General features: G+C 40.4%; 1 protein-coding gene across 1 annotated transcript in view; it reads right to left on the bottom strand.

The window, feature by feature from the left end:
- COLGALT2 (collagen beta(1-O)galactosyltransferase 2) overlaps positions 1–25555 on the bottom strand; it is a 111819-nt gene that overhangs the window by 5639 nt on the left and 80625 nt on the right. Inside the window, exons 6-10 of the mRNA XM_042925872.1 lie at positions 24182–24301; positions 13878–13954; positions 9769–9875; positions 3664–3796; positions 2170–2297 (exon numbers count right to left, since the gene is read on the bottom strand). Of these exons, the coding sequence (XP_042781806.1) occupies positions 2170–2297; positions 3664–3796; positions 9769–9875; positions 13878–13954; positions 24182–24301 (565 nt within the window). The remainder of the gene's footprint in view (positions 1–2169; positions 2298–3663; positions 3797–9768; positions 9876–13877; positions 13955–24181; positions 24302–25555) is intronic.

The raw sequence follows: 25555 nt of genomic DNA, 5'->3' as shown, positions 1-25555 counted from the left end.
GGAGCCTATGTCCACCTCAGTTCTTCTCAGGACATCAAACACCATATCTTTTCAGCCACTGTCCCCTCAGACTAAAGAGTCTAAATTTCTCTCATGTACCATCAAATGGAAGAGAAAGTCCCTCTGAGCACTTGAGATGTGACCCGAGGGACAGTCTGTACTCAACTGATTCATTTTACGTACTTTAAGTTGAGATTTTAAAATAAAATTGAAGATGTGTAAAATATTTTTTCCCTTTAACAAAATCGTTTCAGTAGGACAAGAAGGTGTTTATTGTAGCAGTTGAAAACTTAGCATCTAGATTCAGATGTTTTGTAAGCATAAAATACACCCTGGATATTAAAGATGCTAGAAAGAACAATGTAGACTATCTCATTAATAGTTTAAATACCGATTACATATTAAAGTAATAATATTTAGAGATGTTGGGTTAAATAAAATGTATTATTAATTTCACTTAATGTCTTTTTACCATTTGAATGGGATCACCAGGAAATTTTAAATCATGTATGTGGCTCAGGTTATATTACTGTTGGACAGCACTGCCTAGATCATTCCAATGGGTTAGTTTACTCTTCCCATTTACTATTTCCTTTTTCTGGAGAAATGTCACATAGCAGCCATGGACAGCTTATCAGATTTCATGTTTTGAGTTTCAGTAAAGTTCGTACCTTACATATTCATTTTAGAAAGAGATAGGTATAAATATTGAAACCACTGCCATTTTTAATAGTATATAACTGATATAAATGGAATATTTTGACTTGATCAGTCTGTGAAATTTAGAAAAGATTTTTGTTTCTGTATCCCTATCATTTCCCGTATCCATATCCTTAGCCAACCACTCTGCTTTCTTGGATCTGTTGGTACTTGGTCCCAAGAAATATACCAGCTAAACTATAAGTGGACAAGGACATGTGCCCGTCATAAGCCTTGGACTCCCCAGGTTGAGTCCTCTGATTCTGAGGCTTAAGTGAAAGTCGCCTTTGCGCAGGTCATGTGAGTATAAAATGGCTTCCAGACTCCATGCCTATGAGGCGTAGTCACAGGCTGCAGAGCTATAGACTCAGAAAGGCTGAGGCGTGAGGACTACAGGATTACAGGAACAAACAAGGATCCTAAGGGACAGTGCAGAATCTAATCACATGGCTGACATCTGACAGGGAGCCAGTCTCTTTTTATTACCCAGTGCTGATTTCTGGGTCTATTCCCCCATGGATTAGTTCAGCCATCACTAGGTTTCTTTTGGGCTCAGAATGGTATGTTTTCTGAGAGGACAAGTATTCCAGCTGGGTCCATAGTGAAGTTTCCCTCTGAGGATGGGAGGAGTAAGGACAGCTTGCCTGTTACCACTCCAAATGAACAGGCTTTGATTTGATGAAATTGCCTTTGACACACAGCTGGGAAGCCAACGTAATGCTTGGGAACGTTCTGCCTCATTAGAGAGAAGTAAAAAGTATCATCTGGTTTAAAAAGAAAATGAAGGGAGAGGGAGAGACAGAGAGAGAAGGGGGAGAGAGAGGGAGACAGGGAAATAGAGGAGAGAGAGAGAGAGAGAGAGAGAGAGAGAGAGAATTCCCAGAGGCAGCTACCAAAGCATTGACTACATGTCAACTCAGAACCAGCATTACCCTGGTAAGCCTGGTTTTCCTATGGCGGCCTCTGACCCTCCATCAAACCCAGCTCAGTGCTCTTACTGTCCGCACTGCACACTGCCCTTCCCAAGAGAGGCACTCTTAGGCTGACCTTCAGCCCCCATACTGTCAGAGGCTACAGAGGAAACCTGCTCTCAAGTGTGACACAGGACTCCTGCCCTTGAATGAATGCCTCGTCCTCTCTTTTCACACGTCTCCGTGCATCTGTTGCCTCACTGGTGGGATTTCTGCCGTGCTCCCATGTGAGCACTCAATCTGAAGACCCCTGACCTGCAGGCAGTCTCCAGGTCTCGCAACTGTCTTCCATAGTTTCTTTCTCAGCCTGCAGAGTGTATAGATGCAGAAACCAGGGTCTGTTCTCCACTCCTTGTTTCTGGGAACGTTCATGGAGAGAAAACCAGGAAAGTGGAAAGCTGTGCTGTATCTCCTATCAACTGGGGAGGTGGGGCCCGCTGCCCCCTGGAAAGGACTGTGTCCTCTCAGTGCTCTAGGATAAGCTTGTCTTGTCACTCACATCAGTTCCCAGTCCAGCTGAGCCTGGTCGATGTCATCCATCAGCTTCATCAGCTTCTTCTTAAACTGATGTTCAAAGCGCACGTCATCCTCAATAACAAGAGTCTTTTCCAGCTCGCGGTCAATTACCTGTAAAGGCCATCAGTGGGAAGATACCCTATGAGAAGTCCAATATCTATTTTTTATTAGGTAAATACATATTAAAAAGTCAAGAATATAGTAGCACAGTAGGTAATAGCTCATAACTGGAATCTAAGCAAATGCCATCCGATAGCTGAATGGTTACATAAACGGGGTGTTTACTTACAGCACTGAGAATGTATGATATACAATTAAACGCAATGTTACAGATGAATCTCACAAATGAAAGGATACTGCAAGGATATACCTCAATACCCTATGTAGTTCCATGCATATAAACAAAACTACAAAAGCAGACAAAACTATTCTATGCTATTAGAAGTCAAATGGTGATTATCCCTGGGGACTGTTCCCTTGAAGGAAATACAGACAGGGTGCTTCTGGGGAGCTGGCAACCTGTTTCTTGATCTGGGTACCAGTTAGCATGGCTGTATTGTTGTTCGGTTTGTGAAATTTCATTGGCCTGTATTTTACACTCTATATAATTTTATACATATCTATTACATTTCACTTAAATTTTAAAGAAAAAAAGAGATAGCATAGACTGGGTCATTCAAAGAGAGAAGGCATTCAGAGGCCCTTCCTTTAGGGACTTTCTCTTTTCTTGTGGGAACTGACCCTTAATCAAGACCCACACACCAATCCTTCCCTCCATCAATGTCTGTTCTCTAAGCCATGGTTTCAAGTCCTGGCTTTGCCACTTCTTGTGAAGATATTTAATTTAATATCTTTAAGTATTTAGTTATGTTCTCTTGGGTAAAATGGGTCCAGGCCTCTTGATCCACTTCATATGATTTCTGTGTGACTCCTCGTATGAGATCATCTAATAAACAATGGCATGCTGGATACGTACAATACCAGGCATTCCTACTAAGGATAAGGATGCATCAATAGAAGTGTAGCCTCCTGAAAAATGGCATCTTCCCCTGTCATCATCCCAGTGGCAATAAGGCTACCTTTGCCTGTTTGTTGCTGGCCTATGTCAGAGAGAGGCAGAAGGCAACAGAAACCTCCAAGCATACTTCTACAAGAGTTACGGGTCCACTTCATATCTGGCCCGAACTCACCTACAAAGTCCCACTCTCCTTCCTCCTCATTACAAAAATGCATATCTAAATAAAGCATCATTGTGGCACCTGGGTGGCTCAGTCAGTTGAGCATCTGACTCTTGATTTCAGCTCAGGTCCTGATCCCAGGTTCGTGGGACTGAGCTCTGCATTGAGCTCCACGCTAAGCATGGAGCCTGCTTAAGACTCGATCTCTCTCTCTCTCTCTCTCTCTCTCTCTCTCTCCCCTGCTCATGCTTTCTCATAAATAAATAAAGCAAGCAAGCAAGCAAGCAAGCATTATTTACCTCTTTCCAGACAGAGTAGTGGCTAAGAAAGCAGCCGATTTCACCCCTGGTTAGAGGCCTGGAAGAATAGGGATCTCGATATCCAGGCAGCATTTCAATATTCAGGGCCTTCAACTGGCTTGTGTTAAGTGCCCTGCATAAGAGAGACAATGTCTGAAAATCAACAAGTTGAGATGTCCCCACCACAAAAGGCAGAAAGAGAGCGTTCCTGATGTTCCCCAGAGCCTTTCTGCACATTGAGGAAGACTTCTCAGGTTTCCCATCAATCCTCAGGAGCTCATCAGGGTTAATGTGTCATGGCAGCATTACAAGCTTTTGGGAAGACAAGAGGGTATGTTATGCATAGTGTATCCTTCACAATTGCCAATGTACTTCTAAGTATCACCAGGTTTTTGACAGCTTTGAGAAAGTATTTTCCTAATGAAGGAAGGTGGCTAATGGCATTAAATACTAAAGGGGATGAAGACAGGAAGGAACTATGTACAGTATCTTTCCTTTGGACGTATTTTTTTTTTTTTTTCAAAAAAGGTTAAGAACAAAAATAGTGGAGACAATCTTGTGAGCAGAAAGAGAGAAGTGACTCACTACATATAAAGTATTCTCAATAAGATTAACAGCTGATTCTTGGAAACCATGGAGCCCACAAGGCAGTAGGTTGACCTATTGAAAGTGCTACCTGAAAAAGCCAAAAATTCTGTATCTATTCGAACTGTCCTTCAAAAATGAAGGATAAATTAAAATATTTCCAGATTAACAAAAACTGAGGGTTCATCACTACCAGATCTCTACCAGAAATGCCAAAGAAGTTCTCATGCCAACATGAAAGGAAATTAGAGAGTGATAAGGATCCATATAAAGAAATAATGAGCATGGGGATATGTAACTGCATAGGTAAATATAAATGACAGCATAAGTGTTTTTCATTTATAACTCTTTCTTCTCTTACCTGATTTAAATCAAAGCTGCATATAAGTCTGTGTTAACGGACATATAATGTAGAAAGAAGTAATTTGGCAACAATAGAACAAAGGAGGGGGAAAAGAATGAAGCAATATAAGAAGCTAAGTTTTTTTATGCCACTGAAATTAAGTTGCTTTTTTTATCGAAATATAATTGACATATAACATAAGTTTCCAGCATATACCATAGTGACTTGGTATTTGTATATATTATGAAATGATCAACACAATGTCTAGTTAGCATTCATCACCTCACATAGTTACAACTTTTTTATCTTGTGATCACGAGAACTTTGAAGATCTACTCTCTTAGCAACTGTCAAATATGCAAAACAACAATATTGTTGTATTGTTAACTATACTCATCATGGTGTACATCTCCATGACTTGTTTATTTTATGACTTAAGGTTGGTACCTTTCCACCCCTTTTACCCATTTCATCCACCTTCCAATACTGCCTCTGGGAATCACCAATCTGTCCTCTATATGTATGAATTTGGTTTTTTTTTTTCCTCTTTAGATCCTACATATAAATGAGACCATATGTATGGTATTTGTCTTTTCCTGTCTGACTTATTCTATTTAGCATAATGCCTTGAAAATCCATCTATGTTGTTAAAAATGATGGCTTCCTTTTCAAATGAATAAAATTTAATTGTATATATTTATATGTGCCACATCCATTCATTCACCTGTTGGACTCTTAGGTTGGCTCTTGTAAATAATGCTGCAATGAACATGAGGTGCATATTTTTTTGAGTTCATCTTTTCATTTTCTTTGGATAAATACTCAAAAGTAGAATTGCTGAATTATATGGTAGCTCTATTTTTAATTTTTTTCAATATATGAAGTTTATTGTCAAATAGGTTTCCATACAACACCCAGTGCTCATCCCAAAAGGTGCCCTCCTCAATACCCATCACCCACCCTTCCCTCCCTCCCACCCCCCTCTATTTTTAATTTTTTGAGGAACCTCCATACTGTTTTCCACAGTGGCTGCACCAATTTACATTCCTACCAACAGCCCATCAGTGTTCCCTTTTCTCTACATCCTTGTCAACACTTGTTATTTCTTGTCTTTTTGATAATAGACATTCTAATACGGGTGAGGTGATATCTCATTGAGGTTTTAATTTGCATTCCCCTGATAATTAGCGATGCTGAATACCTTTTAATGTACCTGTTCACCATCTACATCTTCTTTGGAAAAATATCTACTTAGATCTCTGCCCATTTTTTAATCAAGCTGTTTGGTTGTTGCTGATGTTGTTGTTGTTGTTGTTGTTGCTTTTGCTATTGAGTTGAATGAGTTCTTTATATATTGTAGAAATTAACTCCTTATCAGATATAGAATTTTTAATATATTGATGAATATTTTCAAATATTTCATAAGTTGATGATTTTTCAAATATTTTCTCCCATTAGGTGGGATGTTTTTTCATTTCATTGATAGTTTCTTTTGCCGTGTTGTCTCACTTGTTTATTTTTGCTTTTGGCATCAGATCCCAAAAAAAGCATTGGCATGACTGATGTCTAGGAGCATATTCCCTATGTTTTCTTCTAGGAGGTTGGTATTAATATAAACTAGATTACTATAAATCAAAATGTTAATTTCAATCTCCACGGCAATCACTGAGAAAATAACTTTAAAAAATGTAGCAAAAGAAACAACAAAGGAATTAAAATGGTAGAGTAGAAGGTATCTTTTTAATACAAAAAGGCAATAATGAAAAACAGAAGGATAAAAAGATGTAAAACATATAGAAAACAAATGGAAAATGCAGATATAAATCCTACTTTATCAGTAATTACATTAAATGTGAATGGATCAAACCCCACAATCAAAGGCAGAGCTTAGCAGAATGAGTTTTTAGGAACATGATTCAACTATGCTGTCTACAAGAGATAGGCTAGATTCAAAGGTATGAATAGGTTCAAAGTGAAAGGATGAAAAAAGATATACTATGTAACCAGTAACCACAAGAGAGCTACAGGAGCTATATTAATACCTGACAAAATAAACTTTTAAACAAAAGCAATTATTAGAGATAAGGAAGAACATTTTATAATAAAAAAAAAAAGAATTGGGGCACCTGAGTGGCTTGGTCAATTAAGTGTCTGACTCTTGATTTTGGCTCAGGTCATGATCTCATGGTCATAAGACTGAGCCTCACGTTGGGCTCTGTGCTAGGTGTGAAGTCTGCTTGAGATTCTCTCTCCCTCTCCCTCTACCCCCACTCCTGCTCATTCTTGTTCTCTCTCTCTCTCTCTCTCTTTCAAAAAAAAAAATCCATCAGAAAGACAGAAATTACAAATATATATGCACCTTACAATAGAGCAAAAACATAAAGCAAAAACTGAGAAGCTGAAGAAAGAGACTATTCACCCATAATACAGGGAGACTTCAATCACCCACTATCAATAATGAATAGAACAACTAGGCAGGAGAACAACAAATAAAGAGAAGACTTGAAAAATACTACAAACCAGCTAGACCTGACAGATATCTATAGAACATTCCACCTGACAGTAGCAAAATACACCTTCTTCTCAAGTGCACATGCAACATTCTCTAAGAAAAACCATGAAAAACATATAGATCATGAATTAAGCCTCAATACATTTCAAAGGATTGAAATCATATAAGGCATGTTCTCCAACCACAATGGAATGAATTTAAAAGTCAATAACAAAAGGAAGCTTGGAAAATTCACAGATATGTGAAATTAAACAACACACTGCTAAATAGCTAATGGGTCAAAGAAGAAATCACAAGGGAAATGAAAAAATGTTTTGAGATAAATGAAAATGAAAACCTAGCATATCAAAACTTACACGATGGGTTTGGTGTAGTATTTGGAGGGCTAGTTAAAGCTATAAATGCCTACATTAAAAAAGAATACTTCAAATGAATAATCTGATCTAAATAATCCATTTAGAGAAATTAGAAAAAGAATGGCAAACTAAACCCAAAGCAAGCAGAAGGAAAAAAATATAGACTACAGTGGAAATAAGTGGATGGAGAATAGAAAAACAAAAGAGAAAATCAACAAAACCAAAAGTTGGTTCTTTGAAAAGATCAACAAAATTGATAGCCTTTAGCTGAGCTGATCAAGAAAAAAAAAAGGTAGACTCAAATTATTAAAATGAGGAACGAAAAGTGGGCAACCCCTTACTGACCTTATCAAAATAAAAGGATTATAAGATAATACTATGAACAACTGTATGCCAACAACTTAGATAACCTAGATAAAATTGACAAATTGCTAGAAAGTTACAAACCACTGACTCAAAAAGGAATGGGCATTCTGAATACACCTAAAACAAGTAAAGCAGCTGAGTTAGTAATAAAATTTTCCAGAAAGAAAGACACACAATCAGCTAGTTTCTTTGGGGAATTTTGCCAAACACCTAAAGAATTTAACACCAATATTTCACAAAATTTCCAAAAAGTTTCAAAACTGTTCCAAAGAAGAGGTGGGAACAATGAAGCCAGTATTATCCTGATACTGATACCAAAACCAGAAAAAGACATCATAGGAAAACTATAGGCCAATATTCCTTATAAATAGAGATCCAAGATTCTCAAGAAAATACTAGCAAACAGAATCCAGCAATGTATAAAAAGCATTGTACACCATGGCCAAGTAGGATTTATTCCAGGATTGTGAGGTTGGTTTAACATATGAAAATCAATCAATATAATGCACCTTATCAACAGACAAAAATGATCACATGACTACATGATCATCTCAATAGACACAGAAAAAGCATCGACAAAACCCAACTGTATATGGCTTGAAAAATGGATTGACACATACATCAGTGGAATTAAATTGAGAGTCTAGAAATGAAGTCTTACATTTATGGCCAATTGATTTTGACAAGGGTGGTAAGACAATTCAAAGGAGGCAAGAATAATCTTTTTAACAAATGGTGCAGGGGTGCCCAAACTATGTGCAAAAGAAGGAATCTGAATCTCTACCTCACACCATATAAAAAACTAACTCAAAATGGAGCAAAAATGGAATATGTAGGAGATATAACAGATAAAACAGTAAAACTTTTATAAGAAAAGATAGAAATAAGTCTTTGTGACTTTCGATTTGGCAGTGGATTCTTAGATATGACACCAAAAGCATAAGCAACAACAAAAATATTTATTGGGCTTCATCAAAATTAAAAACTTTTGGGTTGTAATGGATGCCATTATGAACTGAAAAGATAACACATAGAATGGTAGAAAATATTTGCAAATTATATAGCTGACAAGAGATTTGTATGCCGAATACATAAAGAACTCTCACAACTCAACTAGTTAGTTTCCCCTGGTCCTTGTGGCCTATAAATAAAACCTGGGCTCTTAGGTATTTGAAGCAGTGGTTCCCAAACTCTAGTGCACCAAAGAACAGGGTTGCAAGATTTAGCATGTAAAACATAGAATATCCAGTCAAATTTAAATTTCATATAAACAATGAATAATTTCTTAGTGTAAGTAAGCCCAAGCAATATTTGTGACAAATTTAACTGAGTATCCTATATTTTATGTGGCAAACTTACTCAAGAATCACCTTGAGGCTTCTTAGATTCCTAGCCCCAGTCCTGAGATCATGATTAAGCAACCCTGAGATGGGACTCGGGAAGCTCTTCTCTTAACCATCCCCTAAGGATTCTGACACAGGTATCCAGGCCACATTTTGAGAAACATTGATGAAATTCTTCAGAAGTGATAAGAAACTTCACAATAGCTTCTAGCCATACTCCTTAGAGCCATTCATATGCCAAACTAACATACAACATGGAATGTAAATTTTGCAAAAATCTATACCTTGAACTAAAGTGTCAAATAAAAGGACAAAGGAAAGCAAAATAAAACAAAATAATAAACAAAAGCAATAACAAAACTCTTGAAGGAATTCAACCAAGTTCCCATTGTGACTTTCCTGACATACTCCTGGGAAATGTGATCAGCCCAGGCAGGCTATGGCAAGCATCTCAAGCAACAGGATACACAGATCGTTATGCATTTGTCCTCATTATTTTCTTTCGTTATGCATTATTCCTCATATTTTCTTCATGTCACCCAAGTTTGGACACTGTGCTCTAACCACATTTGCAAGGGTTCAACAAAAAACACAACCCACTTTCCATCCACAGCCTCGACAATCTTGACCTCAATTTCCTGCTCATACAGGGTGCGTAACATCCGGTCCCGTCTGTCCTTTCTGCGCTTGAGGTTGATCATGAAAATCTAATGCAGGAAGAGAAGAAGGAGAAGAAACACAAGTCTTATCTTAGGCTGTATGGAAAGTTAAGTAAATGTAAGGACCAAAGTTTCAGTTAGAATAAGGAGTGGAGAAAATAGGGAAAACCATGATGAAGTTTTGTTTATATTTCATATCAAGTCAAATGATATCATCCAAACAGAGTTACGTTCAAAACTTAGCCATGTGCAGTGACTTCACCCTCTCTTTGTTTCTTTTGTTGGTGGACATGTTTGCCCTGCTTTTGAGACAGGAAAGTTCAAAACGTTGCTCTTCAGGAGGCCAAAGGTGAATTAAACCCAAAACATATAAGACTCAGAGGAAGGAGGTAGGTAGTTTGGCAAATGTGTTAGATTTTTCAGCAGACATTAAGTCTATGCTCTGACGATCATTTACTAAATGTTTGGTTTAGCCTGGTCCCTATGTCTCAGTTTCCTCATCTGTAAAACTGGGGTGATACTGCTCTTATCTCATGGGCACTAAATAATACCTATTTGAGTTTATACCCACTGTAATACATTTCAAGTCATTCAAGGAATGAGGAAAACTAATCTTAACACGTCCCTTTTATTTCCAATTATCAAGGTCTCAATTTTAGTAGCTTCTTTGCCAGAATTTTTCAGAATTGAATTGAGAATTGCCAAAACTCCCCTAGAGACACGAGAGTTTTTCTGAAAGAAGTAAAGAGAAGGGGCCCTACTCTTGGGGGTAGTAGCCCTTTGAGGAATGGAGAAATGTAAAGACATCATCTCCACATCATACTAGTCCATGAAATCCCTCAAAATATGCGCTCAGATTTCTTCCCATGAGGGCTGGGTCCACCTGTAGCCTCTCATGTGAGTCCCTAAATTCCTGGTGGCTGTCCTAAACACATGCATATCATGAAGCCACTGCAGAGCATTATGGGTAGTGAAACTGTCCTGACTATTCCCAGATTTAAGGAGCCACAGAAGTACCTAAAGACTCACGAATGCTATTACAGGTAAATATGAGTTTTCATAATGTCCTTTTGCTATAAGCAGTAATAAACTTACTTTGAACATTAAACTAGTCCTCTGAGAGTGGGAGATTTCAGCTGTCTGTAAGAAATACTGATGAGGGGGAGCCTAGGTGGCTCAGTCGGTTGAGTGTCCGACTTCAGCTCAGGTCATGGTCTCATGGTTCATGAGCTTGAGCCCCATATTGGGCTCTGCACTGGCAGCTCAGAGCCTGGAGCCTGCTTCGGATTCTGTATCTCCCTCCCTCTCTCTCTCTCTCTCTCTCTCTCTGCCCCTCCCCTGCTCATGCTCTGTCTCTCTCTTTCTCTCAAAAATGAATAAACGTTAAAAAAAAAAAAAAGAAATACTGATGAGGAGAAACCTGAAGGAATAAGTGGGATGACTTTGGCTTCAGCCTGACTAGCCCACCCAAATGGCTCTGAGGAAGACATTTAATGCTTCCGGGTCCAGTTCCCTTGTTTGTAAGAAGAGGGAGTTGAACAACCTCATCTCTCAAGTACAACACCGATTAAAATGTCTATGATATGTGGTTTAGGTAAAGCTCGCTTTATGCTGTGTCCAGAATAAAGAAGAGACTATATCTTGTAACCAGCTGGGTTCAGACTTTACTGGGGGCAAAGCTGTGGTTCACATAGCCTTTTAATGTAATCATCAACATGTTCTATGTTTTACTGGATCAAAAGCTACACTAACTAAACGTTCAACCTCTCCTTACAAAACATTCTCACTTCCATCCCTTTATAAAGCACTGAGCAAAGAAACTGATGGGAAAACAAGATGTCCCCTTTGAAGAAATTATCCACCTGAGTTAAGGCAAAGTGAATTGGGTGCATCGTGATTTCATTACTTCTCTTATCTACATAACTGGGTAATTATTTTTTTTAAACATCATTTCTGTGGTGACTCTAACTTGCCTTGTTACTTGGGACTTTATAACTTAATAGATTGTGTTCTTTCACATTTCGTGTTCTTCCTGTTTAGAGGCACACCTTGACGGGCCATGTTTCATCCCATGATTTTAAAAGATATGGAAAGGAAGGGGTATTTCCTCATGCGTACACATGGAGCTACCTGAGGCCACTCCAGCAGAACAAAAATAAGCCCAAACAAAACAAAAACTGAACAGATATGCAACAAAAAGTCGCCTCAACCCAGAGACCTCTAGTCTGGGAAGACTTTAGTAAATAATAATTCAGTCCCAGTTTTCTGCCAGGACAAGTGCAATAAAAATTGTAGCCATGAAGAAAAAACACAGACGGCTTGCTCATACTTCGTGAACAGCAAACAGAGAGAGAGCTACATAGCCAAATGCAGCCCAGACACCACCACAAGGTCAGGGAGTACTGGGAGAAAGAAAAAGGTCCCTGAAAATCCCCTTTTCTACCATCTTATCTCTGTTCTAGAGCCCAGGGTAATCACTTCCTATATCTATATCACTTCCTAGAATTGGCATTTTCCAGAAGGCTTCTAGGGGTAACCCAGTCCTTATACGCACATCCAAATGGGAAGACCAGAGCTAGAAGATCCTGGTTTTGTCCCATTTGATCTCTTATGCTTCAGTCCACATAGGAATGTGTTGAAAATGAATATATACAAAGACACTCGGGTTCTCTCACCTAGAGAACCGAGGGCTGATGAGAGTTATAGGAAAGGACGCCTCTAGTAAGATGTACAAGCTGGTACAGTGTGTGGTGTGGACCAACTTTCCTGCAGCCTGATTGTTTTAAGGAATTCTTTGTACTTCATTCTGATTCCTCTCTACCACATTAAAGTCATCTCTTCCCATGTTGCCCTCGGTGAAAACAGCATCACAGCCGCTAAGTCTTTTCTACTTAATCATGAAATACTCCCTCCCATTCCTGAAGTCCAGATTCCCATCGGTTTTATAGAAGAAATACCAATTCCCATCCCAGCAGCTTGTAGATGGCTGGGGACATGTACTACACAGTGCAGGATGACGAACAAGGCTTTTTCTTGCCATGGAGCTGTGGCAGTGAGCACAGAGCACAAAGCTTGGCCTACAACACATCCAGAATCCATGGAAAAATTCCATCTCAGTTTGTGGATTCCTGAGGCACTGCCCTAGCCTGTTGTGTGCGTTACCGAGAGAGGCATCACTTTATATTCTTGCTTCCTTCTTCATGCAATCAAAACTTCATAATAGGGGCACCTGGGTGGCTCAGTCGGTTTAACTTCCAACTCTTGAATTTGGCTCAGGTCATGATCTTGTGGTTCATGGGATCGAACCCCGCATGGGATTCTCTCTCACTCTCTCGCTCTCTCTCTCTGCTCCTCCCCCACTCATTTTCTCTCTCTCAAAAATAAATAAATTAATTAAAAAACAAACAAGCAAAAACTTTATATTAAATATGGCCCTTGGAGTGCTATTATGAAGTGCTTGCCCACGGAAAGGCAGGATTTTACTATAGGTTTCTTTTTTCTTTTTATTTTCCTCTCAACCCTACCCTCAATCTTTGTCCATGGAAGAAGAGCACAGAGAAAATAAAGCACAGACTATTCCAGAATGGTTTCCATCCACTCAGAATAAAGTTAAGGTCCTCCAATACCTAAAACATATACCCTCTTACCTGACCCTTGAATCTTGATTGAAAGGTTTACAAAATATAGCAATATCTGCTCCTAGAAAATATATAATTGCACTCAGGACTAAACAGTAACGTCTTTCTAACTCAATGATTAATTCACTTTACCATGATGCTCCTTTAAAAAACTTTTTTTTTTTAATTTGGATATAGTTGACACACAATATTACCTTAGTTCCAGGTGTGTACGATGCTCAGTTTTTAAGATAAGAAAGCTGAGCTGCAACAAAAACGGAGTCATTTTCCCAAGACCTCAATGCCTTTTCAGCAGCCAGGTCAGTCTTGCTGGCTGTCAAATGTGTCATCAGGCTTGTGCTCTAATACAAACGTGTAAGCACGCCACATACATGCACATGTGTGCACGTGCACACACAGACACCTTTCCTACCTCATCAAATCCCATCTTGTCTGGATATTTAGGGACAACGGAAACAAACTGGGAGGGTTCCATTGGAGGACGGTCAACTGGAAGACACAAGAAGCACACAGAGCACTCTGTTAGCGAAAGGCTCAGAGAACAGAATTCCATCCACACATCTGATGTCTAGGAACACCACCTGGATGTCCGGGACAGGGGGTAACCACTCAGCAGTTCTCCAAGACTGAGTGGCTATACAGGAACCCTAATGGTCAGGGTTTTGAGAACACTTATTTATATGCAGACTGGAATATTCGCCCCATTTCCCTTAAGGGTAAAGATTAAGGGTGAAGGCTCTGGAGTCAGATGACCTGAATCCAAACCTTGGTCTGTGAAGGTCTGGAAGAGTCAGTTAAGTGTCCTCTCCAAACCTGTTTCTTCATGTGTTAAATCAAGATAATAAAAGTGTATCTCTTAGGGTGTAGTAAAATTTAAATGAGATCTGTATGCAAAGCACTCATCCCAGTAAATTAGCATAGTAAAAACTCAGTAACTTTCAAGCTATTACTTTACTGTGGCTTATAATGAAAGACCTCAGAACTGCGCCAGACTTCTTCTAAATAATGCCTTCTCTGTCTATTTTAAAGGGCCAAAGTCTGGGGCTATTTTTATCCCATCCAGGCAGGTTTAGCTACAGGTATGCAAAAGGTCCTTTATTTTAACACAAACTCGCCTCTGGGGGCCAAACCACATCCCTGCACTTGGTACAGGGCTCACAGGTAAATTTCCAGATGGGAGGGGCATTACATCTTAAGTAGTAAAAGATTTATTTATCTGATACTCCAAAAAAGTTCTCTTTGCGAACTACACATTTGAAAGGTCGGAATCAACGCTGAGTGAGGAACCTGAAAAGGTCTTGAAGAATTTTAGAATTGTAAATTCAAAGTACTCATTTCGTTTTCCTTAAAGGGATAATAAAAAGAAAACCAAGTCAGAGCTGGTAACCGAGAGGAGTGAAGCGGTGGCCTTCACTACTACTCAGCAGTACCCATCTCCTCCATTCCGGGCCTAGGAGAGGAATCACTTCCTCACCCTTGAGATTGGTCATGGCCTCGTGAACTGCTGCTTCTCAGCTCTGCAAGCCCTTCCCCCCACCCACCCCCCACCACCCCAGCCCCACCACAATGGCCAGAGTAGCAGATGTTGATAAAGGAGAAATCCCACATTTGAAGTAGCCTAGAATGCTGTGCTAACATATGCAGGACAGCCACCCAGAAGGGCACCAGGACCACTGTAGACCTTGCATAAGAAGAAGTAAGCCAGTGCTGTATGCAGCCTGTGGAATTTTGTCACTGTTTGATATCCTAGCATAACCTCTTCACCCTTTTGACTGAGACACTGTCCATAGAGTATTATTTGTTTAACTCATGCTTCCCTGGGACATTAAAGAGAAACCAGGACATCCAGTGTCACCTGTGATCAAATGACATGAAGTTCTAGAAGGTGGTGAGACAGGTTTCCTAAACCAAACCCAACAGGTGTTGGTCTCATGACTTCAACCCTGACCCCTATGGTCACATTTCCGTGAGTACACAGTGCATGTGTTTCTGTTTCCACTGGGAGCCTAGAATATTTTGTTCCTTTCTACTTTACCCCGCTCCTCATTAATTTTTTTTTAAATCAACAAATATTGATCAAGGGGCCACCATGTACAGAGTTAGGCTTTTAAGAGAAAGAAACTTCACATACAAACTCCTTTTTGTTCACAATGTTGTTTGAGGAGCTGTCTGGCTCTCCCTCCTTGGGACTGGGAGTTGGGAGGGGGTTATATTTTGAGTTACCCTTTTCATGCTGTTGGTCTCTGTCTGGCACTCGCATGGCTAGGTGGCTTTAACATTTCAGCCAAAGAGACTGCCATTTTGCTTCCATCAAACATGGGTAGTCACCGCATTCACAGGACAAGTGTCCCCCCAAAGCCACAAGTGGCTAGCTCCTAGAAGCCACCATTGAGCAAAAATATGAGAACTATGCCTGGGTTTTGTCACTGAAGACAGAGCTAAGCCACTGGGAAAGACAGAATGATGCAAGTAAGACGTATAAAACTGACTATGCCAGGAGAAGGGATGTGTCCTTGTTTCATCCAAGTCGAAGGTAACCTGTACACCAGCTTCGGTTTGGGGTCGTTTCTGACACCATCATTCCCAATGTATCAATCCCTCACTGAATCCCTCCCTAGACACAGTCCCCCACTGTACCACCAATTGGGAAAACATGCTTCTTTGGCTCCTAGATAGTTTCAAGATCTAGGAATAAGCATCACAGCTATTATTGTAGAGATCCTATTACTCACTGAACTCTGGGTTACACCCTCCACACATGTGATCCCAGTTATTTTAATCTTCACAACAGGTACTATGGGATAAGTATGAGTGTCCCTATTTTTACCGATAAAGAAACAGAGGCTTAAATATAACTTGCCCAGGGTCACAGAGCTGATAGAACTGGTTGGTAGGTGAACCGAAGTCTGACTCCTGGACCCTCGCCCCCACTCTGCCTGCCCCCAAAACTGGTCCTTGGTAGCCACTGGCATCAAGGTGGCCTTAGCAACTGGACTGAGTTCACAGTGGCTCACTTAGCTAAGTCTTTGCTCCTGGGTGACCGTTGCTTGTTGTCTTTTCTATAGTCCATACTGGGGCACACACCATCCAGTGTACAATGTACCAGCCCAGTCATGCAACCCGAAATCTCGGAGAGATCGGGCTTGCACCAAATCCTAACTAAATCATAATCATTTCATCACAATCCAAAAGTTGTCCTGAACTTCTTCAATTGCTGCAGTTACGACCTTAGCTCAGGTCCTCACTCACCATGCCTGGGCTATTTTAATATTTTTCTAACACTCGCTCACGCACTTAGTCTCGCCTCCTTCTAACTTGTTACGCACACTATGGTCAAAATAATCTTCTTCAAGCACGGTGCTGTTCGTGACCACAATAGTCACACCTGACAGTCTGCAATTGGTTAAGGGCTTTCATAGTCAACCACACCATTTAGGTTCACTTATTTTTTTGGTCGTTTGTTTTTATAGATGAAGAAATTGAGACCCACCCGGATGTAGACTTGCCCAAGGTCAAATAGTGAATAAACTGGTGCCCAAGATCAAATAGTGAGTAATTGGTAAGGTTATTGGACCTTCTGATTTCACATGCAATAATCTTAATAACCTTTACATGACATTCCGTTGCTCCAAAATGCTGTTACTGAGAATGGGCACCTAAGACCTCCCATCACCTCATGCTCTGGCTTGCAAGACGAACCTCCTCATGCCACATATAGCCCATTTATTTCTATCACCTTTATAAGATCTAACCTCCCATCATTCACCCCCCAATTTTCTGTACAGGAAGCACCTTCTCAAATTTTCTATATACCTCCTAACATATGAAATGAGTAAGTACATGTAGAGTGATGCACACGGTGCTTTCAGCAAGTATTAGCTCCTTGTTGTTACAATCTCCTACCTCCCACCCTACCCGGGCTCTTTCCCTCTGATCTCTGAAGCTCCAGTCCGTAGTTCATCAGCTCTTTGACATTTTTGGTCCCTTATGTTTTCTGAATGTCTCTTCATCTTTTTATTTTAACTAAACACTTGGTGTTCCTTTAAGGACGCTGCCTCCCTGTCACCTGTGAGAGTAGAAGCTGATTTTTCTCACCTCCCCCAACTCACTCCAAACTGTTTTCCTTTCATCCCTCAAAACTCCCAGATTCTCTGAAGTGTATCTTAGCACCCTCTCTCTCCTAGTCATGCCCTCTCAGCCACCGATAATGACAGCCTTTGGCTCACAATCTTGCTGTCCCTGCCATAATTATTAAAACCTCAGCATCCACATGGTGACCCACCCAACAGGCTGCTTCTAGGTCCTTGCATCACTCTTTCAGTGACTCACTACCACATTTGCTTTCATCACATCCTTCAGGTCCTCATGTCCATCGGTACCCAATCCAATGGGCTAGCACTCTTGACCCACTTGTAAAGACTCTTCATTTGCTTCCACTAATCTTGTTTGGCAAAATCACAATCCTGCTTGTACCTGATTACCCACTTACTCAGCACCAAGAATACTGCAAAGAGAAACTCACACAACTGTGTTGACTGAATCACTTTAAAATTACAACCACAGATGTCAAATTGGCACTCGACGTTGCCAAATGATGCAACTGTACTTCCATAGTAAATCTACTTTCCCACTCACTGAAAGATCTGTTTTATGCCTTGTCCTCCCTCCTGAAGCCTCTAGCACCTCTCTCAAGCTGATGTACTACGTACTTCATAAAGAAAATGCTCAAAGTCTAAGTAGACCTACCTTTTCCTTCTACCTCCAGTGCACAAAGCCAGCTTCATCTGCACCTACACATTGTCTTCCCATCTGCTAGAGTGGAAGAAGCATCTCTGTTCCCACCTAGGACAACTTCTCCAAAATTGTCCTAGATGACAAGGCTTCTTATTTTCTCAAGGATTTCAGCCTTACAACTAACTTCTCTTCTACATCATCCGGTTCTCCTTATATAGTGGATCCTTCTTGTTAGCATATAAATATGCTAAAATCCTATCTCAACAAACACAAAACAAAACAACCTTGCTTTTGATCTCTCACTCCCTTTCGGCCACCATCCTATCTCTCTCTCCCCATCTCAACAAGATTCCACTTTCCCATCTCCCCATTGTCCTCCCTTTGGCTCACTCCAATGGGCTGGTGTCCTCATCATTGCACTGCAGTGGCTCTTATGAAGGTCATCACAGATTTTTATCTTGACAGAACCAATGAGAATTGCCCTATCCTCATTTTACTGGGCTTCTCAGCAGCATCTGGCTCCTTCCCGAGACACTTCTCAGTTTTTCCTTCCAGCTTTTTGGCTGTTTGACTCCCCCCAAGGATCTGTCCTCTTCCTTCCCCTCTTCTCTTTCTATGATCTTTTACTAAACAAGTGTACACTGTTCCATGGCTTCAAATGTCCTTTCAATGCTGATGACTCTCAGATGTCTGTCTCCAGATGGAGTCTCTTCCCTGAACTCGACTCCTATCCAAATATCTCTTAACCTCTCTATTCAGATGTTAAAAAAATATCATAAGCTTACATGACCAAAACTTCCCTCTCCAAATCTTTTCCCGTTTCATTAAATGGTATGCCAGGCCACAAGCCTGGTGTCATCTGGGTTCCTTGCTTTCCTTCGTGGGCTGCATCTGGTTCTCTGTAGGTCCCATTGGCTCTACCAATAAACATACCCTAAACCCACCTGCTCCTCATCACCTCCTTGCTACATCTTGCATCCCAACCACCATCTCCTCTCACCAAGAGAGAGGTATCGCTCCTCCTATACTCGAGTATCCACACCCCAGACAGAATGATCTTTCTAAATGTGTAAATAATGTCATGTCACTCCCCCCACCCCATCCCACATGGAGTCCCGTTACTCTTAGAATAAAATCTGAATTCCTTACTGTGGTCACAAGGCTCTGCATGATCTGGACACTTCTTCCTTCATGATCTCATCTCTTTCTACTCAACTCCTCATTTTGTGTACTCTAACCACATGGGCCTTTTGCTCCCGGAGCGTTACCAGCTCTCCAAACACCCTTTGTAGTTCCTTCGGCTTGGAACACTCTTCCCCCAAATATTCATGTGGCTGCTCCCTCAATACATTGTCTGCACCTCGTGTTAGAATATAAATTCGCTGATGTCAGGGCTTCTGCTGATTTTACTCACTACTGTATCCCCAGCATCTTGAACAATCCATGGAACATAGTAAGTGTTTAGTACTTAAAGCCTGACTCTCCCTTCTAAAACCTTCCTTGCCTCCTTACTGCTTTCTGGATGGCGTTCTGCTTTAGTGAAGCATTCAGGGACCACGACAGTCAAGCCACCCTAACCTTCAAACTTCATTTTCCTCTATTATTTAAAGCCAAACCTCGTGTAGAGTGAGAGTGCTTTCGAACAGTATCTTTGCTCAGTTTCCTCTGTTATAGTGCCCTCACCATTAAACTGTACACTTCCAGCAAAGCCCAGCTTGACAACCACCAGGACTTGAAGCTCTCAGAGACTACACCTGCCCGAACAATTTCTCACTGTTCCAAATTCCAATTGCCCTTAAATCTTCTCCTTTCACAAAGCACTATCCTGCATCCTTGGGGTCTTTTTTATGTTTGTCCCGTGTCTCCAGTTAAATATATATACCCAAAACAGAGACCTGGTTGTAAAATGTTTTGAATCCCCGGTACCCTCATAGATTGTAGGAAGGCATTCAGTGTTTGTACATAAATATAACATAATTCCTGTTCTAATGCTTCAATTGGTATAGTCTATTAGCAGCTGTTTCTTTACTGTTCATTGGGTTCCAGATGCTGTGCAAAATGCATTTAACATCTGGCCCATTTTTCCTGAGGACACTTGACGGATATGATTTCATTATTAATCCTTAATCCTACAGGGGCCTCCAGTCTATATTTCTGCATGACTATCCTCACAGGTTTATTTTCTAATTATTTTTCTTACTCCAATTATGTTCTACCTTTTAAAATTCAGAATATGAAATTTTAACAGAATTGTAACTAACGAAGGTAAATTCAAGAATTAAACAAAATGCCACATATAAAGTGCCTAGCAAGAGAGCTGGTATGCACTGGGAGATTAGAAATGGCAGCTATAAATTACAGGTTCTTCTCAGATGAATTCTACTTGTGTAGCATTGTGCCATGCATATTTATAATTTATATAATTTAAAAAACTTTATCGACAATGTGTGTGCTTCTACACACAGGGAAGCTTCTGTGCTCTCAGTCTTATGGTGGAAAACAAGAGAAGGTAAGTCTTTGGCCTTCTCTGAGCTGGCATCTACTTGGAGTCAAGTCTGGCAGGCACGGAACAGGAGTGATGGCGGGGGTGTGTATGTGTGTGTGTGTGTGTGTGTGTGTGTGTGTGTGTGTGTGACACATTACCAAGGTCAAACTGAGTCCTAATAACAGCAACCCTTCAATATTGTATGGAGTTGGTGTACATTGTTTTGTTTTGTTTTGTTTTGTTTTGTTTTTGCTCCTCCCAACCCTGCAAAGTAAGTGCTATTATCCTTACTCCACAGATACAGGAACTAAAGCTCTGGGGGGGGAGGGAGGGGGGTGGAAAATTCTCCCTCCAGAAGTGACAGGGCTTGGGTTGAAATTCATTATGCTGCATTCCGGTTCAGTGCTCTTTGCAATACAGTTTTCATCCATTTCCTCATGTTCTTTTGCTTGTGTGGCCATTCTTGGAGCAAATACTTGTTTGGTACCAATCATATGTCCTGTCCTGTGCTGGGTCCTTGGGATAAAAGGCAGTAAGATGCTGCCCTCATCTAGAACATAGACAATAGGCAGAAACAGTATGTGTTAAAGAAATTCACAAAGGAACTTCCTATGGGCTGGTTCAAGAAATACTATAACTGCACCAACTCCCTAGTCAATCCTTATTCCCCGCCCCCCGCCATGAATGCTGGGGATTTTTTTCTACATTATCCCTATTATTCTCTACATACTTAGAGAACAATAGTGTCTCTTGTTGCCTTTTTCAAACCCAGGACACTGAGATGAGGAAAGACTGGATGGCTTGCAAGCTATCATGCACATCAGCATGCAGAGGTTGTGACGGGAGGAGTGCTTGCCCTCATCCCACGTATAGTCTGTGCATGTACTTTGCTCAGCACCACTGATGTGCTCCCCGTATATTGAGCAGACTGATATTTTGCAAACAGAAGCTTATATAAATACAGTAGGAGAATCTGCTATTTAAAGAAAACTTCTGATGACTCTTTTAAATTATTATTGTCTTCCTTACCCTCTGGTCCCAAACATGTTTGTTAAAAAAAATTCTCTGCTTTTTTCTCTATTTCTTTGCTTCTTAATTACTTCTACAACACTTTGAGTTCTGATTCAGCCTTTTCTGAAACCATTCTTATCATGGGTATTATCTGAAAAACTCCACTGGACTTTTTCTCAGTCTTTACCATACTTGAATGTCCTTCCACATCTCATGCTCCTGTGTTATTGAAATTCTGTGACATCACATTATCTTGTTATGGAATCCCTACTCAACATCTTTAGGCTTGATGGACTTATCTCTCCATCTACTCACTGGGCATGTCAACCTAAACCCATGTGTTCATTTATTCATTCACTTAGCCAACAAATCTTTACTGGGTGTCTACTAGGTGACAGGCAAAGGGCTATGCCTTGAGATGAACATGATGAAACAGCTTCAAAAGAATAGGTGTGAACTCTTCTTTAAATGTTTGGTAGAATTCCCCTGGAAAGTCATTTGGTCCTGGACTCATTTTTTGGGAGATTTTTGATTACTAACTCGATTTCTTTACTGGTTATGAGCATGTTCAAATTTGCTATTTATTCTTGTTTCAGTTTTGGTATTTATATGTTTCTAAGAATTTGTCCATTTCTTCCAGATTGCCCAATTTATTGGCATATAATTGCTCACCATATTTTCTTATTATTGTTTGTATTTCTGCTGTGTTGGTTGTGATCTCTCCTTTATCATTCTTGATTTTATTTACTTGGGTCCTTTCCTTTTTCTGTTTGATCAAACTGGCTAGGGGTGTATCAGTTTTGTTAATTCTTTCAAAGAACCAGCTCCTGGTTTAATTGATCTGTTCTGTTTGTTTGTTTTGGTTTCAATAGCATTGATTTCTGCTCTAATCTTTATTATTTTCTATCTTCTGCTGGTTTTGGGTTTTATTTGCCATTCTTTTTGAGATGAACATGACAAAAAAGGCATTTACTGTCTGAGGGTGGGGAGCAGGAAATAGATATTCACAGGCAACTCAATGGGTCTAAAAACGAACTCATGACTTTTCTTTGCAAATGTCTCCTTAATTCTACATGCTGTATACCCTTTAAAACTCTTACTGTTATCCCCAAACACTCAAGTCAGAACTTAGAAGTTGTTCTCTGCTTCCCTTTTGCTCAGCTACAGACTCTTGGTTAAATCCCTTCAAGACTATGTCATAAGGTTCTCTTAATCTCTTCCTTCCTCTCCATTCCCCCTGTTCCTGCCCCAGCTCAGATCCTCACCATCTTTTGCCTAGGTTACCATGTAATGTCAAAAATGACCTCTTTGCCTCTGGCCTGAGCCATCCACTCCCCCCCCCATTCCAGGAATACTTCCCTTACCATGAGGGTGGCCTTTAGAAATCCAGATTTCAACCTGACATTTCTCTGATAAAAATCCCTTTAAGAGCTCCTCTCTTTTCAGGAAAAGTCCAAACACCACCTTATACATTAGAGGTCCTTCTGGCTGGGCTCTTGCCCACTTTCCAGCCTCAGTTCCTGCCGTGTCTCCCCAACCATCGCTACTGCCCACAGACGTACCTCCTATACTCCAGTGATGAATAACAGAATTTCTCAGATGCTGCATGAAAATGAACTGAAAATATTCCCTCCTTTGGGAAGCCATTTCCAACATCCTCCCTTAGGCAGGGTTTTGCCATTACCTTCTCCTTTAGCCACCACTGAACGTTATACGTTATAATTATGATAGCGAGTGATTATTGAGCATTTACCAAATTCTGACATCATTCTAGACCCAGAGGCAATAACGATGCAGTGTTTAAGGATGTGAGTTTTGCAGATAGCAAGACTGGTTAAAATCCCAATCTGTCATTTGTTTAGCAAAAAGATCTAGAGCAAGTTACTTACACTCTCTCTCTACACCTCAGTTTCTTCATCTTTAATATGGGGATAATAAAAACCCTGTCATTGTTGTTGGGTTAGTGAGACAATATACAAAAAATGCTTAGCATAGTATCTGTTACATGATAACCTATTATTTAGTTGAAGTCATAATTATTGTTATTAGACTTTATATAAAGTATAGATGGATAGATACATAGATAGATAGAATGGAGAATTTGCCCCAAACACTAAAGCTTTATCTCCATTTCATAACTAAGGAGGTTAGATTACTTTTCCAAAGTCATATAATTAGAAAGCATAAAAGTTTTGAATTTAAATCTACACCACAAAATACCAATACGGCCCTTCTGATATTGTACAAAATGTATTTACTGCGTACCCAGCTCTCCACCTGGATCGGAAGCTCCCTAAAGGCAGACCTTGTCATATTCATATGTCACAAAGGAAAAGTTTAAGAACGAATTAACAAATGAATAGCTATAGTTCAGCCAAGGCAGACGATGACTGTGAGATCACAGTCCTGGGAGAAGGGAAAGGTGGCTGGTGTGGTCACGGTGGCAATGGAGCAAGAGCCATCACCCGAGCTCCTGGGTCACTCACTCATTGCTTCTATCTGGACATGGATGAGGTTCTCTATGTCTTCCTGCAGGGTCTGATGGGACTTCAAGGGGATGGGCAGGTAGCCATAGTGTTCTCTGTTGCAGAGGTACATCTGGATGCCTGAGGACCCAAGAGAGAAACAAAAGCAACCAATCAGAAAACACGGTTCTTGGTTCTCTAGAGACAACTAAGGGAAAAAAGCTCGGACTGTGGCTAAAGCTGAGTTTGGCACTGGAAATGAATAAGTAGTTGTTTCAGACACTGCCCGTAGACCTCAAAAATTCTTTAGTAAGAAAATTTAATGCAGCATTGGGGGCTAATAAAAACCGGGGGCCACTCTTCAGCTCAGAGGAAATTGATTTTTTTCTCTCTGAAGAAAAAGCATACCCGTGGTCTGAAATGAGCACTAAAAGCACGAAGGGATCAAAAGGAGGCAAGGAATTCCCATTCCAGAGAACAGAATGGAACACTGTAATCCGCCTACAGGAAATAACAAGAAGATGAGGAATGAAATCCACATTTGATATGAAAGCAAACAGGAAAATCCTGTGAGGCTGACAGATTATTAAAGCTAAATCTAAGCATATGGAGAACAAAAAACAAAAAACAAAAAACAAAAAAAAAAAAAAAGAAGGAAATTTAGAATTCTCCACAGTTCTCCAAGGTTTTATTTCTCTTAGCAGGCATGGATTTGGAGTCAACCAACAGACATGAAACTTGTATGACGGATTCGTAAGGGGACAAAAAGACTGCATTTCAAGTCCTGCTAAGCATCTGTCATATGACAATGCCAGAAGCATGCCTCAGTCCTCCTGTATTCAGCACTGGTTCCAAGGCCCCACGTGACTAACTCCAAGAGTTGCACAACATCTGTGTTTAACCAGAAAATTAGGAATATAGGAATCAAGATGGTCTCACAAAGATCCGACAACTGACGGTCCTGACTAATGAAAAGATTGCTTAGTTGAAAGAATGAGTCTGCCAAGCTCTGATCCGTGTGTCCAAGCTTCTGATTTGTTAATGGCCATAATCATCTATGCTTTCCAGAGACAGAATTATCTGCATAGTGACTTCTCTATGTTGTGCAGATGAAATTTCCTCCAGTCAGCTGTATCACCTGCCAGACCAGGTGATGCTGTCTCACGGCATTAGCAGAGAAGAACAGGGGAAGAAAAGAGCCTTTAGCCTCTTCCTCACTGAGTCTGGCACAAATCAGGGCTGGTCCAGCAAAAGTGGTCACTTCTCTTGCTTCACCAAGTAAACTCACTAATTCTGCTGTTTGCCTACACAAATACTTCAGGGTCGCTTCAAACGAAAATGTACCCCCTTGCAAAGTCACGATGAGTTCAGGAAGTGGGAGGAAAATGATTTCAT

The sequence above is a fragment of the Panthera leo genome, chromosome F3 (genome assembly GCF_018350215.1).
Source record: "Panthera leo isolate Ple1 chromosome F3, P.leo_Ple1_pat1.1, whole genome shotgun sequence".
Taxonomy (NCBI): Eukaryota; Metazoa; Chordata; class Mammalia; order Carnivora; family Felidae; genus Panthera; species Panthera leo.
This window is presented reverse-complemented; position numbering and strand designations above follow the sequence as displayed.